We start from the raw sequence: 16,048 nt of genomic DNA, 5'->3' as shown, positions 1-16,048 counted from the left end.
TTCAGCAAATCTGAGCTTACCATCCCGAGTAACTGAATGTTTTTTAAAGACGACCTTGATTTGGGTGGAACGTTTAAGAGCATCCAATAAAATATTGAAACTTTATGTTTACCTTTTTTACTTCCCAACGGGTTTGCTAATTCCACCTCATCCATATAAACTTGAAAACCAAGAACTTGACCTTTCTTTTCTACAAACAAAGGGTTATGCCTAACAAATTTGCCATCCCAAACGTCTGAATAAGCGTCTGCTTCATCTCTTCTGCTACCTAAGGTAAAGCTATGTAATACACAATCATATACCTGGCGAATGGAGAGGAACTGCTGAAGGGACTGAAGGAAGGGAATGATGTATCCTACTTCAAAAACTTCGTCCAAAACTTGCCCAAAATTTTCATCGGTTACCCAGTGATAGGACGGGTCGTTCTCGTTTAGTTTGATTTCCATAGGCATTGTAGTGGGGAAGGTTTTTTCCCACAGTGTTTCAAGTTTAGTCCTCGTAAGCACGTCCTCGCCCTCGGGCCGTTTAAATATCTGCTTAAACGTGTTTGTGTTGGTGACCGATGGACTTAATATGGAGTTAAGCTTTTCCTGTACAATCTATGTGTAGACAAGAGTGATAACTGTTAAATATATTTGAAATTGTTAAATAATTAGAAACCTGCATGACTTCTGCCTGCTTGCGGTGATAGTCATGAATAGATGATGAAATGAGTATGAGGGCTTCATAAGGAATGTGAAACTTTTGCCGTAGCAGCAAAAGAATTCCTGCCTCCCATTCAACATCAGACAAAGGAACCATCATCATGGAAACGGAATCATCCGTCTGGTATAAATTGGGCTAAAGTTCACAGCCCTCTTCATTTTTTCCATCCAGAGCTGACATAAGTGTAGTATTATTTGAAAAATCTTCCTCCGTCACCAATTCAACTGTGTCTTCAGTAGCACCTCCTGTTGTATATGTTATACAAATAAAGTAATTAGTTGTTTTAATTAGACCTATAGAGTTTTTATTTATTTTTAAAAAGTAATTTTACCGTTACGATAACTGGGCACACTAGGCAATTGTGTACTGTTGATTCATGAAGTTTGTTGCAGTGGCGACGAAATGAAATGTATTTGCTATAATGAACATTACATCCAGGATACTTACACACTACGTTGAAGAGAGTAGCCGGTGCGTGAATTTTCATGTGGTTAAAAAAACTTATCTGAAGTTCACTTGAAATCAAAAGAGGGCACATTGGGCACTTTAAAAAATTTGACATTTTAAAAAGTATATTGACTCGTTTATCAAAATCAATATTATCGTCTGCTTCGCAGGATACTTAAATATTTTAAGCACTTAAACCAATTTTTGTAACTTAAAAAGCTGTATATAATACTTTTTAAAAAATTTCCATGCTTAAAAAAAAGGGAAAGGTTAGAAATTTTGTTTCAGTAGGGGAAGCCGAATTTTAAGTATTTTTTTTTTAATTAAGTGTCATTTTAAAATACTTAATTTTTTCAGTAGTTTTTCCCTACTGAAAGACCCTTAATTAAGTATCCATTCGCTGCTGTGTGGTTATTGTTCCGCAGTTTATTTTGGTGTTTAAGCCCCTAAAATCTATAGTATTGAATCGGTTTTTGTGGTAAAAACCATAAATTTTTTGCTTCTACTTCGAAGTTTTCATAGCCCTGCCAGGTTAATTGTATGGGTTACAAAATTTTCAGGGTGATAATACCCCAAAAATTGGTAATGTTTTTGACAATTTAAGTAGTAAAATGTTTTTTGAGTAGGAAAACGTAAGTACGACGTAGCCGCCGTGTAGTCATACAAACATATTTCTATAGAAACAGGCGCCGGTCGAACGCCAGTCACTGGAACTTGTAAAAAAAAGCTGTGTGCTCGGAAGTTTTAGTCGCTTTATTGTAAACGGTGATACTATGACTCGAAGTTTTTCATCCCAGTCGAAACGGATTTTAACTCGAATCGTGGTTTTACTTCTTCTGCTTGTTATTTTTTTTACTATATACCAAACAAATTTTGCTAATCATAAAAATTTAAATGCAAAACACGATGCTCGAGATCCAAAGAGTATTTCCTCGGCTTTACGTTCTACCCTACCGCATTATAACTTGATGGAAGAAACTTCAGGATTTCGAAAATCTGTTACAGGAGCGAGTTACAGCAATAAGTGTGATTTAGGTCGAAAGATGCATGTAGGATTTTTCAAAATGTTGATAATCAGTAATATTGCTTTACTGCTTATAAATACAGATTACATAAATGCAAATAAATTGGAGCAAGATCATCCTTGCGTTATCGAAATAATTCGACAATTTTTCTTAAATAAGCCGCCACCGTCAAATATTCCACTCAAACTGGACTCTAACGATACAAGAAATCGGTCACCAGGACAGACTGACGTTATAATGAGGCTCTTAAAAAACCAGGTCTCTAATCAAGTTTCATGTCTTTGGATGTTGATTGATTGTTGGTGTTATATTAAAGTTCTGTGTGTTTGCAGACTAAAGGTTTTTTTGTGGAATGCGGTGCCCTAGATGGTGAATATATGTCGAACACAATCCACTTAGAACGCCAATTTAGTTGGAGTGGCATATTGATTGAAGCCAACCCAGTAACTTTTAAAAAGCTTTCTGCTCGTCACCGTAGAGCATGGACGCTTCCCGTGTGTCTTAGTTTGGAACCGTTTCCTACTCAAGTTTGTCAACTACAGTTCAATGTTGATAGAAGTGGTTAGTAATTTAAAATGCAAAATCAGGTCACTTTTCAAATGAAGGTTGGCGACCCCGGTCATAGCCACATCGAAGGAGGGGCTGAAACCTTACAGGAACCTGGAATACCTGGAGTCGATCCAAGTTTGATAGAAATTCAGTGTTTTCCCTTTTACTCAATACTGTTGGCCGTTGGCCTAACTCAAGTGGATTTCTTTAGCCTTGACGTCGAAGGTCACGAACTGAAAATTCTCAAGACCATACCATGGCGAAAGGTGGATATTAAGGTAATTCAGCATAAACATTTCGCAGAATCACTGTAAATTTTTTTAGGAAGAAGGGGCTATAACCCAAAAAAAAGTATTTCATTTTGTGCACAACGATTTTTTCGTATTTTAACCCCAACAGCTTAGCGGGTTTTACCACAAAAGTTTAGAAATAAAACCATTGTTTTGGAAAAGGTTTGTCTTTGATTAGACTCAAACTACGTTATCCGAGGTTCCTAGTCAAATGTTTTACCACCATCTCCCATTTTATGCATTAACTATCGTCAATGCTCAGTTTCAATGTGGATAAGTTGCGTAGGGTGAAAAATTACCAGAGAACTTGCGTACTTAAGTTTTTTGTCGACTTTCCCAGATTCATGTACGCGAGCATGTCATTGATTTAAAGTTTAATTAAAGTATTATTTGATGTTTAGGACGCAAGTGGCTGAATAAAATTCCCATTACCATCCATGAAAAGCTCTTCAAAATGCGTCTAAGTTTGCCTAATAAAATGCGAAGTTTATCGTAATATCAGCAATATAAAAAGACACCAATTTCTGCAAATTCCGGAAAGACGACGCTAATGTCAAACACATAAAAAAATCAACCGAAAACGTTAATGACTCAGAATCTAACTTGAGCTCATCCATAAAACTTTTTGTTAAAATAAATTTTCATAGATTCATAAACAATTGAATAATTTTAAAGCCAAAAAGTTTTTTAATAAGGCAATTACCTTATTTTACTATGCCCTGTTAACTAGAAAACGACTAGACCTAATCCTTTTGAAAACGTTGTGTCTTATTCGGACACATACATCTTCGTAAAATATTATCAAAAGGTTTTAGTTATTTAACTTTGGTTTCCCTCTAAAGCCAAATGTGGGAGGGATTGGATTCACAATCCATTTTTGCATGATTAAGTTTCTTTTTCTTGTTGAATAAGCTCCCGTGATGCTGATTCTTGTCAGCAGACTACATATGCGGGATGTACTCATAATAAGTTATGAAAATTTATAATAGCCCCACTTTAAGACTTTGGTGTCATGGTTCGATGTTCTGTGTTTCGAATCCTCCAATGTGGAAAGATTGATATAAGATTTGGCTACTTGAAATATCGTTTCGTCAAACTTTTACTTTCTTCATTAATTTGAAAAAAATAATGTTAACTTAAATCGCCTAATTCGTCGTAAACGAACAGTATCAAAGATATTTGGAGACTAGGCCTATTAGATTTTTTGAAATGCCCTTTATTACTCAGTTGAACTTGCTCTTATCTTGTCGCCAAAGTATTGAACTATCAAATAGTATTGAACCATTGAACTTAAAATTTACATCGCCACCTTCCGACTTCATTGCTGCTGATATTATATTTTGAATGTAAATAGCATGTCATTTTTGTATGTAGTCTGCTGTTTGAAATTAGCAACACAGGAGCTTGTTTAAAGAAAAGAAAATGCAATAACAAAATAGATGAATATTTCTAGCGAAAAAAGTAACCAGTTGAACAGTTTTGTAAAGGAAATTTCAGAGAATATAATAATATTAATGTTTCCTCGAATAGCGTAAGTTTAAGACATAAAAAGCGGCTTAAAATTTTTTCAGAAACATGCAAAAATCTAGCAGTATAAGGTCACCAAATAGTAATGAACTCTGTATCAAATAGTTTACTGCCCAACACCTTCCCACTCAGCTATTATTGATAATACAATTTTGAAAATTCATAGCATCTGATTTGGTATGTTGTCAGCTATCCGAAGTTAGCAACACGGGAGCTCTATGTAAAAAAAAAAAGAGGAACGCATATTTCCGCATCTTTTGAAAGAAAATTCAGTCCAAAAGTCTAAACCGTTCAGAATGAAAAACCAAAGAAAGAACTTGCCGATTGATGCCGATATGATTAAAATTAAACAATTTTCTTTTTCTAATAATATTATGTGTTTTTCTTAATATGCAATTGTGGACAAAAAGTTGTCAGGATAAGTTTAAAAAAAAGTGAACAAAATTAGATTTAGTATTTCGTTCACCTGTCATTATCCTTAATGTTATAGCCTTTGTGTCATAAATAGCGCAAGTTTTTCACGATAATCGCCTCTTTCAGTTAGATATTGCCGAGGGCCAAAAATATTTTATTGCATTCTTTTTTAGATTTTTTAAGAAAAGAAATCCACAATAATATTTTTCCTCTTCTAAAATCGCCTGTGGCCAATATAATACACAATAATATAATGAGTTCTTCAGTTTTTGCTGCGAGCAAAAAAAACCATGAGGGAAAATTTGAGAAAAAAAGCAAGGTGTGGGGAATGGTTACAATTTAGAAAAGGTTTGACTTTCTTCGGCCTTCTCGAATTTTCCGTTTTCTGTATTTTGCTGAGGAATATTTTGGGTTTTGGCCCTAAAATATTTGTGGTTTTTACCCCAAAAAGTTAGTTGGTAAAATCATTTTATTTTTAAGTTTGTCTTATACGCAAATCGAACCTCGCAACCATAATATCACAGGCTAATGTCTTATCACAATGCCACACTTTTTGCATATATGGTATCTAAATTTCATTTTGTATTCAAATATGATTGAAAAGATAATGAATAAATTTTCAATAAATTTTAGATTTAGAAACTTACGTGGTTATGACGCGATAAAGTTTCGTTTTCGACGGTTCCTGAATCATATCCAGGGGCCTTAAAATTTTTTTCCAATCTATAGAATTCGTATCCTTTGATTTTATATGCAAAAGTTTATAATTATAAGTGGCTGAATTTAACATATTAGAAAAAAAAATGAAAAATGAAACTGAAAACGTGAAAATTAAATTAAATTAATTAATTAATATTCGTATTAGAAATTGCAGCATACCAACAAAATTATTTTGTTATGTTAAACTGACGTATTTCTGTGGACACTGGGCACACAAGGGAACAAACCAAAACCGCAAATGATAACTCCTCCTCTTTATCGTTACCAACCACTAAAAAAAGGATCAGCTTCTAATTCTAGAATAATTTCAGTTTTTATCGTCATTACCACTGGATTATAATTTTTAAAATAAACCGCAAAATATTTGTAGAAATAAACAAATTATATTTGTCGTGGTTGCAATTTAAAAAAATAATGAATAAGCTTTATTCTTGAAACTTTAAAATTCAACTCTTAATAACAAATTAGGGAACTCGTGAATTTTAAATTTAAATTTTAAATTAGGGAACGATTTGGAAGAACCATGTTTTTTTTGTTTGTTATTTTGGGAAGGTGGAGTATTTTTTAAAACTACTTGTATCCCAAACATCCGGATCAATACGTCCACTCTTTATGAGGGCTATATCCTCTCCTCAAAGAAAAAGTGAAAACTTTTTCAAAGATTTTAGCCCCCCAAGCATTGTATTAATTAAAAAAAAACATTTGGGAATTTTTATCGAAAACTTTGGTGATTTTTTACCTAAAAAATGTAGGTGGTAAAAACTTTTTCTGAAAACCTAATTATGTTACACAACTCAAAACCAATAACGGTAAATTCGCATGATAACGTTTTGTCACTGAATACCATTCTACATATTAAAATTAATGAATGTCTTTAAAAAATAAATATAGCGTACAAGGGTGATAAAAAATTTTCGGACAGTTTTAAGAGATTAGGAAAATTTGATTTTACGTGTTAATGTTTTGTTTTCGACTATTTTTTTATTAATAGACAAGGCATATGATGTATTAATTTTTTCAAGTTTAGTTTAAATAAATGACGTATTAGTTCGTGTGTTTGGGGTTTGGGGCACAAGTGGCAAAAATAAATACCAAAAATAAAATTTAACATAGCTCTTCAAAATTCACCAATTAGGGCACGTTCTCCATAACTGTATTAACATGTAACTAAAAGTTTGATCCTTTTACATATATTTTCTATGGCACAGGAATAAGCATATACACTGTAAATGCACGACTTGTTTTTCGAATTCCATTGCAGACAGTGCTTTATCAGAAAATGATTTTACCACTAAACGATTGGGGTTACTACCAAACCAAAATCTTTTTTCGGACCTATAGCCTTGAAAAAGTTATTTTAAAAATCAACAGTTACGTTGACCAATTCATAGTAGGCTATCATACTTCCAATTTTCGCAAATTCAGAATTTATTTCATACACAAATCCAACTATATTTGGGTATATTACATGAGAAAAGATAAATGGCATTGGCAACCCCGAACATTTTGTGTATTTACATTTACCCTTCAAAAACTTTAGCCATTTTAGCAGTGTGGATGAGTATTAAACCTCCCAGGTAATGCAAATTTTTTTCGCTTATACCTTTGAAGGCACTGACAGTTGAATGGGATCACATACCCGAAGGACAGGAGGCGTTATCCCGTTTCATGGTGGAGAATGGCTTCGTAAAGATTGGAGCGTTTGATTTTCTATGGAGCAAAGATGTGATTTTCGTTAAGAATCAATCGATATCTCTACACTAGACAGAAGGCTACACAGCAGCGACTGCACACTTAATTAAGGGTCTTTCAGTAGGGAAAAATTATTGAAACAATTTAGTATCGAAAAATGGCACATAATTTTGAAAAAAAATACTTAAAAATTGCCTTCCCCTACTGAAACCAAATTTCTTACCTTTTCCTTCTATTTAAAGTATTGAAAAATTTTTAAAAGTACTACATACAGCTTTTTAAGGCAACAAAAATATTGTTAAGTGCTTAAAATATTTAAGTTCCTGCGAAGCAGACAATCATATTGACTTTGACAAACGAGTCAATATATTTTTGAAAATTTAAAATTTTTCAAAGTGTTTTTAAAGTGCGCAATGTGTCCTGTTTTTATTTCATGCGAACGTCCAATAAGTTTTTTTTTAACCATATGAAAAGTCATTCATCGGCTACTGTCTTCAACGTAGTCTGTAGGTATCCTGGATGTAATGTTCATTATAGGAAATACATTTCCTTTCGTCGCCACTGGAACAAGCTCCATGGATGAACAGTACACAAAAAATTATGGCCTAGTATGCCCAGTCATCGTAACGGTAATATGACTTTTTGAAAATATATTAAAACTCTATAGGTATAATTATAACAACTAATAATTTAATCTGTAACACACACAGCAGCGACTGGATACTTACTTAAGGGTCTTTCAGTAGTGACACTTAATATTGAAAAAAAAAATACTTAAAATTTGCCTTCCCCTACTGAAACCAAATTTCTAACGTTTCCCTTTTTTAATAATAATAATAATTTTTTTAAAGTACTACATACAGGCTTTTAAGGTTATACAAAAATTGGTTTAAGTGCTTCAAATATTTAAGTATCTTGCAAAGCAGATAATAATACAACGACATCAGGATCAATATCATATTACGATATTATAACAGCAGTTAACATGGCATTCCCTATTATTGCCATATGCTGTAAAGATTTTTATCTAAGATAAAGACGTACAAATACAAGACGAAAAAAGGAAAAAACAAATTCTTGTATTTTTGTTACGTGGCAAGGCTTAAAAATTCCAGTGTTTGGGGGAAAATTTCATTACTGCTCAAAAGGGATGGACAAATTTTGTCTATTCCAAAAATCAAATGAACACATTTGAGTTAAAAGTGGTTGTCTATTTCAAAGACATCGCGATCAACAAAAAGAAGTGCTTGATGGTAACCAACATTCAACTATGTACGTGTTTAAATCTTTATTTTTAAAAGTGATTTCTAATTAGATTTTGGATTTTCAATGTCAAGTTATAGAATACCTAATGGAAATCCCATAGCCAACTTGAATACACAGCGGCGAATACTTAATTTTTAATACTTAAAAAAGGCCAGCGTACTAGATTTTATTTCCGTACTTAATTGAAACAGGATACTTAAGTTTTAACCATACTACCCTGCCTACTGGATAATTCAATAGGCAACTAAACTACTTAATTTTTAGATAGATACTTAAATTTTTACTCACTACTGGATTATATATAGGTAGAATAAATAAAAATATATATTCCTTTGAAATTTGTATTGTTTGAAAAATCAGAAATTTCATGGACATGGTTTACAAACACTAATATGAAACAAAACTTCCCAATGGCACGTACAGCATTTGGTGAACGTAGAGGGATATTCCATGTTGATGACGTAGTAGGCTGAGATCTGAGATAAGAACCTAAAAACAATCAACATTATTATTTGCTAAAATGAGTTTCACCAAACTTACCAATATCAGCTGCCCGTTCTTGGGTAACAGCAACAACTACGCCATGGTTGTCCTCTATAAATGCAGAGAATCCTGCTAGATGACAACAAAATATGAATTGGTAATCTTAACATTGTCATTCATAGAACTTACCTTGATCGATTTCTTTGCATCAGCATTATCGTATTCCCCTATAAAAGGGATTGTATTGCTACTAATACCTGCTTGAATCTATTGTAAAATTTTTGAAGCAACTAAATGATATGGGTGATTTATAAAATTTGACATTCTTTTTTCTTCATTTGTCTTTACTTGCACGTAGGACGGCTGTCGATAACGCAACTCTTAATCGATTTTTTACATTTCATTTTCTTAATCCTTTTATTATCGCAGGAAAAATTATTACGCTAACTAGTGTAAGTGCAACTACTATTATCAATGATGGAAAGGATATAGTTACATTAAGTTGTTGGAAAGATAGTCCTGGTCATCACTTGAGTTTCCTAGAAAAGATTGTTGTATTAGTTTAAAACTATAGTAACGGAAAAAACTTTATCTATTTTACCCTGCTACTGCGTCAGACTTCTTCAACCCGGCCATGAAATTTCCATTAGGTGTACTATAACTTGACATTTTCCTACTTAAAAACCTAATTAGAGATCTGCTTTAAAAAGAAAGATTTTAAGCCCGAGCACAGTTGTATGTTGGTTACCATCAAGGAAATTTATGTAAATTTCACTATCTCTCACCATTTGAAGGCCATTCTTTCAAGCAACATATTGCCTATCCTTGCTTGTGTCGTTAAGTGACGGCAACGCAAGCACTTTATTTTGTTGGTCACAACTCACAATGTCTTTGAAATAGACAACCACTTTTAACTAACATGTGTTCACTTGATTTTCGAAATAGACAAAAATTTTCCATCACTTTTGAACAGTAATGGAATTTTTCCCCAAACACTAGAATTTTTCAGCGTTGCCACATAACAAAAATACAAAAAATTAGTTTTTCACTTTTTTCATCTTGTATTTGTACGTCTTTTTCTTAGATTAAAATCTTTACTGCATATGGCAATAACAGGGAATGCCATGTTAACTGTTGCTATAATATCGTAATATGATATTTTTCCTGATGTCGTTGTATATTATTAGAAAACGTTAGAAATTTGGTTTCAGTAGGGGAAGGCAAATTTTAATTTTTTTAAAATTAAGTGTCATTTTAAGATACTTAATTTTTTCAGTAGCTTTTCCCTACTGAAAGACCCTCAATTAAGTATCCAGTCGCTGATGTGTGATATTGGTAAGTTTGATTATATTGTCGCCTTCCCTACTAAAGCTCAGAGTAAAGGAGTGTATTCAAGGTCTACACGCTACAACAGTGTCCAAAAGACTAACTAGAGTTGAGTCCGCCAGCCGCCCACAACACAGTCGATGGGCCGAGTCCAGCCGGATGGGATCCGGTGATCATCCGGTCACACCGATCTCATGTAACGCTGACAAATCCCAGCGGATGTGGCGCAGTCGACTGGAATTGGAGCGCGTCCGGTTTGATGGTCGCGACAGATCCCCCTCTTCAAGCCCTACTCGTCCCGAGTAGGACCGTGAGAAACCGACGAGACCAAAAACAGATAGGCTAACAGCCACCGATTACAAGTAAACGGTAACAGGACAGAAACATCCATGGCAAAAAGACAAGAAAACAGAACAAAACAAAAACAACCACCAACAAAGAAAAGAGAGAGGAAAAAATAGCTAAAAAAAAAAGTGGAGAGAAAAAAAAAGAGAAAATGTAAAGAGCGTTAAGTACGATACGCTCATGAGGGAGCTCCACCAACTGCTCCTTCTACCGCCGGCGATTCGTCACGTTCGGCATCCTCCAAAGACTCGTGCTGGGCAAGACGGGCCTCCAGTTGTCGAACCCGAAGGTGTAGCTACCCGACCACCGTCAGCGTCGCGATTATCGTGCTGATAAGGGACGCAATCCAGTCGTAACCGAAGAATTCTGATGCCGGAGTTTCGTCCATTTTCCATAGCAAATCCTGGACATCCTTTAAGTTCCGCTGGGCCTCTTCACGCGTCTTGGGGACTACGAACAGCTCGGTAGGGTCCCGTGCCGGTGGGGCGGGCGCTACCGTGATCTCCGTCTTCCGTGGTCGAACTGTCGGCGAGTATAGGTCGGGTGTGTCCACAGGCGTTGCTTCGAGCGTGGTTCCTCCCTCCGCGACCGCCGGAAAGATCCACTCGTCCGGGTGTGCGGTACAGGCTGGCGGCAACTGGAAAACGTCTACGGGGTTCAGCTTCAGCGTTTGTCGAGGGGGTCCCGAGAACCCGGGTGGGCACGACACGACAATTTCTTGGCTTTTAGTAGCCGATAGCATCCAAGGTCGTCGTCCAAGGTACGCCGTGCGGGAGCCCTCGCAAGTTGTTAGCTGCCGATGGCACCAGCGCTCCACCTCCCGCGTGTCCTCTCTCCAAAGTGCGAAAGCGCAGGAGGATCTTGTAGTCTTCCGTAATAACCCAGTGTAAAAGCGGCATATAGGAACCTCGCCGCCGCAATGAGAGGTTTCTCCTGGGGTCAATTCCACAAAGACCTGCAGGTCGGGGGCTAGGGCGATAGTCTCCGGTAGCTCCAATCGTCTGCCTGCTCTGCCGTTCTCTATAGCTTCAGGTAAATTGACGATCCGATACAGGTGGAATAGGTGGTTCCGATCCACTAGGGGAAGGCCTATGAGAACCCGGATGACACCCTCTGCGACTCTTAACCTCACTTTAGCGTCCCGGTACAAGGTCCAGGTATCCCCGAGCCCAGAACCAGTCATGAGGTCCCAACCGGGAGGTAGTTGTCGATGAATTGACTACAAAACTGTCCTGACTTGCTTCGGTGGGAACAGTCTTGCGGGGAGGTGTCCCCCGGCCACGGCGCTCAATCCTGCCTCTACATCGGTGGCGAAGTCCTCCAACCATGTTAGGCCTTGTTCCACTGTTTCAAAGGCTCGGTCGGTCGCGAGACATGTCACACACCTCTCCTCATCCGCTGCCTGTGTGAGCAGAACTTGGGCCTGTAAATGTCGGATTGAAGTGAACAGACTATTTTCTTCGGTCAGCAAGCCACGTAATATTTCCGCGTGTGACTGTAGTTCCCACAGGGTGGCATTGACCACTATTGCCTGGTGCTCCACAAGATGGGCTATCTCCTTATTCTGCTCCAACGTCCGGGACACGGTCTGACTAAGATGAAGCACGTCCTTCTCTGTGGCGGTGCCGAACATCCATTTTAACAGGTCGCCCCCTCCATCAATCACCCCTCGCACCCGACGGTAGGCGCGCGTCGGGGTTACCACCACTGGGGTGAGCCGTTCCTTCGTCTTTAATAGTCGGTCCGCGGCTCGCTGCTTCCGGGCTTTGATGTATTCTTGGGTCATGACCTGGAATTTGTTGTCCCCGACGTAAGGCTTTAAGTCGCGCAGCCAGAAGTCGAGACGTTCCAGCATAGTTAGGGCGGGTCTGATCGCCAACTCGGTCACAATGGTCCACGTGGACTCGCTGAAGGTCACTTGCCCCTTTTCGAGGAATACGACGCTACCACGGACTACTAGATCGGAAGCGGATGGTTCCCCGGTCACTGTTAACAGGAGGAACAATTGGGCTAGCAGGGCTAGTCCGCAGCGCAACGGAGGCCACCTATTGCGTAGTGGACGTTGCTTTTTCCGACCCTCGTCGGCTTCGGGAGTCAGTGGGCTCTCGGCTCCGGCCAGAACTGTTGGTTCCGGTTCCTCAGGCACGGGCGGGGTAGCGATTCTCAGCGGGCTCGGCATTTGTGACCCATCCAGGTTTTCCCGCGGAGATATCACTGTGGAATCTGGTATTCCGGAGATGGGTTCCCCTTGTTCTTCCCAACTATCGTCCAGCTGGTGGAACGGTTTCATCCGGCTGACATGGACTATGTCGGTCTTCCGTCCGTTGGGTAGCCGGACCTCGTAGTTCACCGGGGTGGTCTGCCTTCCAACGCGGTAGGGTCCCAACCAGCAGTGGAAAAGCTTTTCGGCGTGGCCAATCTTGCGTATCGGCTTATAGACTAAGACGAGGGTATCCGGTTGGAAACTAGCATCGCAGCGTTTGGCATCGAATGCCGCCTTCTGTTTCCGCTGCACTTCGTCGAGCCGCATTTGCACGGTGGCATGAGCGTGAACTAAGCGCTCGCGAAGCTGCGTCACATATTCAACTGGGGAGTCCGCGTCACTCTCCTTAGTAATAATGCCACCAATCCCTAGGTTGAGGTCCGTAGGGAGCAGTGGCTCCCTCCCGTACATGAGAAAGAACGGGCTGAAACCCGCCGACTCCTGTCTGCTGGTGTTGTAGGCGAAGCAAACATACGGCAAGGCTTCGTCCCAATCACGGTGGTCGCTGCTAACATACATTGACAGCATGTCCGCTAGGACATGATTCATCCTCTCCACCTGTCCGTTGGCGCTCGGGTGCAATGCGGATGTCGTCTTGTGGTTCGTGCTTAGCAGACGAGTGACCTCTTGAAACAATTCGGCCACGGTCCGTGACAATGGTTTCCGGGGACCCGTGTCGCAAATCAATTTGTTCCACGAAGAAGCCCGCTACATCGAATGAAGTACCGGTAGGCATTGCCCGAGTCTCCACCCACTTTGTGAAGTAATCCACCGCCACGATGATTTGTCAATTGCCTGCCTTGGATAATGGAAGGGGCCCTAGGATGTCGATGCCGACCCGTTGGAAAGGTCGAGTCGACCTCATGGACTGGAGAAATCCAGCCGGCTTATCAGCTACCCCTTTCCGGGATTGGCAGCTTGGGCACGACCGTACGTAGGCCCACACATGCTCCGCCATCTTCGGCCTAAAGAAACGTCGTTTGATCCTGGCAAGCGTGCGGTTGACCCCCAAGTGATCCGACACCGTGCTATCATGGTATTCGGTTAGAATCTGGCGTCTCATCAAGGGGGGACACACAAGCGAAGCTGTGGTCTCCCGTCCAGCCATACTCGACGGTACAGTACACGATTGTCCAGGCAAAAAGCCTTGGGGGCCTTCAAACCTTTTTCCAACGCTTCGATGTGTTTAGCAAAGGGATGGCAAGACTATTGTTCTTGCCGCCAATCCAGACCCGGTACGGGATCAACGTCGAAGTGTGCCAGTATCAGGCATCGGTCGTCCTCTTCTTCCTGATGGGGTCTATCAACCGGAAATCTCGACAGGCAGTCTGCGTCTTGGTGGAACCGCCCGCTTCGATAAACAACCTCCAAATCGAATTCTTGGAGGGACAAACTCCAGCGCGCAAGCCGACCGGCCAGGTCGCGCTTGCTCATCAGCCAGCAAAGGGCTTGATGGTCTGTCAACACACGAACTTTCGTGCCCCAAATAAGGGTACGGAACTTTTTTAGTGCCCATACCAGAGCAAGGCATTCTATCTCGGTTATTGAATAATTCTGCTCGCTCCGGCTAAGTAGGCGGCTAGCATAAACCAGCGGCCTTTCGATACCGTCCTCTCGTTGGATGAGAGCGCACCGATGCCATAACCACATGCGTCCGGATGTAGTTCCATCGGTAAATCGAAATTTGGCTGCGCTAACGTGGCTGCCTCTTGAAGGGCTTTCTTGAGAGCCTCAAAACTTTTACGCTGCTCGGGTCCCCAGGTGAAAACGTTGGTACTTTTGGTGAGCTCACAGAGCGGATACGCTAATTTAGCAAACTGTGGGACATGTCGCCTATAATAAGAGCAGAGTCCTAGAAAAGATTGTACTACTTTAATTTTTTGGGATACCGTCTGGGTATCGTCCGGTGTTGGAAATTGTTGTACCGCCAGTATTTTGTCGGGGTCGGGTGCGATACCGGTTGCGCTCACCACATGACCCAGCACCTTTAGCTGGTAATCTCCAAATCGACATTTACTCAAAAATCCATGGCTCTCTGGAACTTAGCGGGCGCGGAAGTTAAGCCGAAAGGCATGACCTTAAACTGCCGAAGTCCATCTGCGGGGACGAATGCACTCTTCGGGCCATCTTCCGGCTTAAGCTCGATCTGGTGGTAACCGGACTGGAGATCCATGCTGGAAAAGAACTGGGAACCGGTCAAACGGCTCAAAGCGTCATCAATCCGAGGTAGAGGGTACACGTCCTTCACAGTGACGTGGTTCAACCTACGGTAGTCAACGCAGAATCGCCAGCCTCCGCATTTCTTTTTGACCAGAACTACGGGTGAAGACCAGGGGCTGTCAGAAGGCTCTATGATTCCCTGAGCCAACATCTCATCCACTTGCCGTTGAATTAGTTCCCGCTCTTTCCAGGCACTCTTGTAGGGCGGTTGGTGAAGCGGAACCTGCGTCTCCACGGGAATGACGTGTTTCACGGCCTTGTAGCGCCCCAGCTCCAGCGAAGTATTGGCGAAACAATGTCGATGTTCCAGCAGGATTGCAATCAGCTTCTCACGTTCATCTGACCCTAACTCGGGGCTTATGCGGTCGGCGAAATTAAGAACGTCGTCCTTGGCTTCTCCCATGTGGGCTTTCAGCTCCTCCGGTGGCGCGGTGGTTTCCTCGATCTCCACTAGCTCGCCCAGCGCCGTGCCAGGGGACAGCCATGCTTCCTTCGGCGTATAGTTCGTCACGGGCACCAACATCTGGGTCGAGTTGCGCAAGATTACCGGGTTAACCGCCATCCCCCGGGTGCTCAACAGTTTTTCCACCGGTTCCAACAGCCAATGCTCGTAGGGCCCTCCCTCTGCCGTTACTTCCACCTTCGTAGTCGAGCGAGCCGGGACGCTGAATTCTTCCTTCACCCGGACCACTCGCTGCCCGAGAGGCTCGCTCTCCATCGTGATTGCCCTCAGGGGAATCTCACCTAAGCTGATGAGGGGCTCCTGGTCCTGCCGA

At 40.5% G+C, this 16,048-nt stretch overlaps 1 protein-coding gene across 1 annotated transcript; it reads left to right on the top strand.

Annotated features, from left to right (window-relative positions):
• Window positions 1–2,052: 2,052 nt before the first annotated feature.
• On the top strand, window positions 2,053–7,465 carry LOC130703003 (protein Star-like). Its single transcript, XM_057524624.2, has 5 exons — window positions 2,053–2,187; window positions 2,260–2,435; window positions 2,510–2,704; window positions 2,765–3,004; window positions 7,289–7,465. Exons 1-5 carry the CDS (start codon window positions 2,121–2,123, stop codon window positions 7,439–7,441), a joined length of 831 nt encoding a protein of 276 aa, XP_057380607.1. The 5' UTR covers window positions 2,053–2,120; the 3' UTR covers window positions 7,442–7,465.
• The last annotated feature ends 8,583 nt before the right edge of the window (window positions 7,466–16,048 follow it).

The sequence above is a fragment of the Daphnia carinata genome, chromosome 5, assembly GCF_022539665.2.
Source record: "Daphnia carinata strain CSIRO-1 chromosome 5, CSIRO_AGI_Dcar_HiC_V3, whole genome shotgun sequence".
Lineage (NCBI taxonomy): Eukaryota > Metazoa > Arthropoda > Branchiopoda > Diplostraca > Daphniidae > Daphnia > Daphnia carinata.
The sequence above is the reverse complement of the archived record's forward strand: the minus strand, read 5'-3'. Positions and strand labels throughout refer to the sequence as shown.

Coding starts and splice junctions, on each gene's coding strand:
- LOC130703003 (XM_057524624.2), top strand. CDS start 2,121: ATGGAAGAAACTTCAGGATTTCGAAAATCTGTTACAGGAGCGAGTTAC. Junction 2,188..2,259: donor CAGCAATAAGTGTGATTTAG/GTCGAAAGATGC, acceptor TTATAAATACAG/ATTACATAAATGCAAATAAA. Junction 2,436..2,509: donor TGAGGCTCTTAAAAAACCAG/GTCTCTAATCAA, acceptor GTGTGTTTGCAG/ACTAAAGGTTTTTTTGTGGA.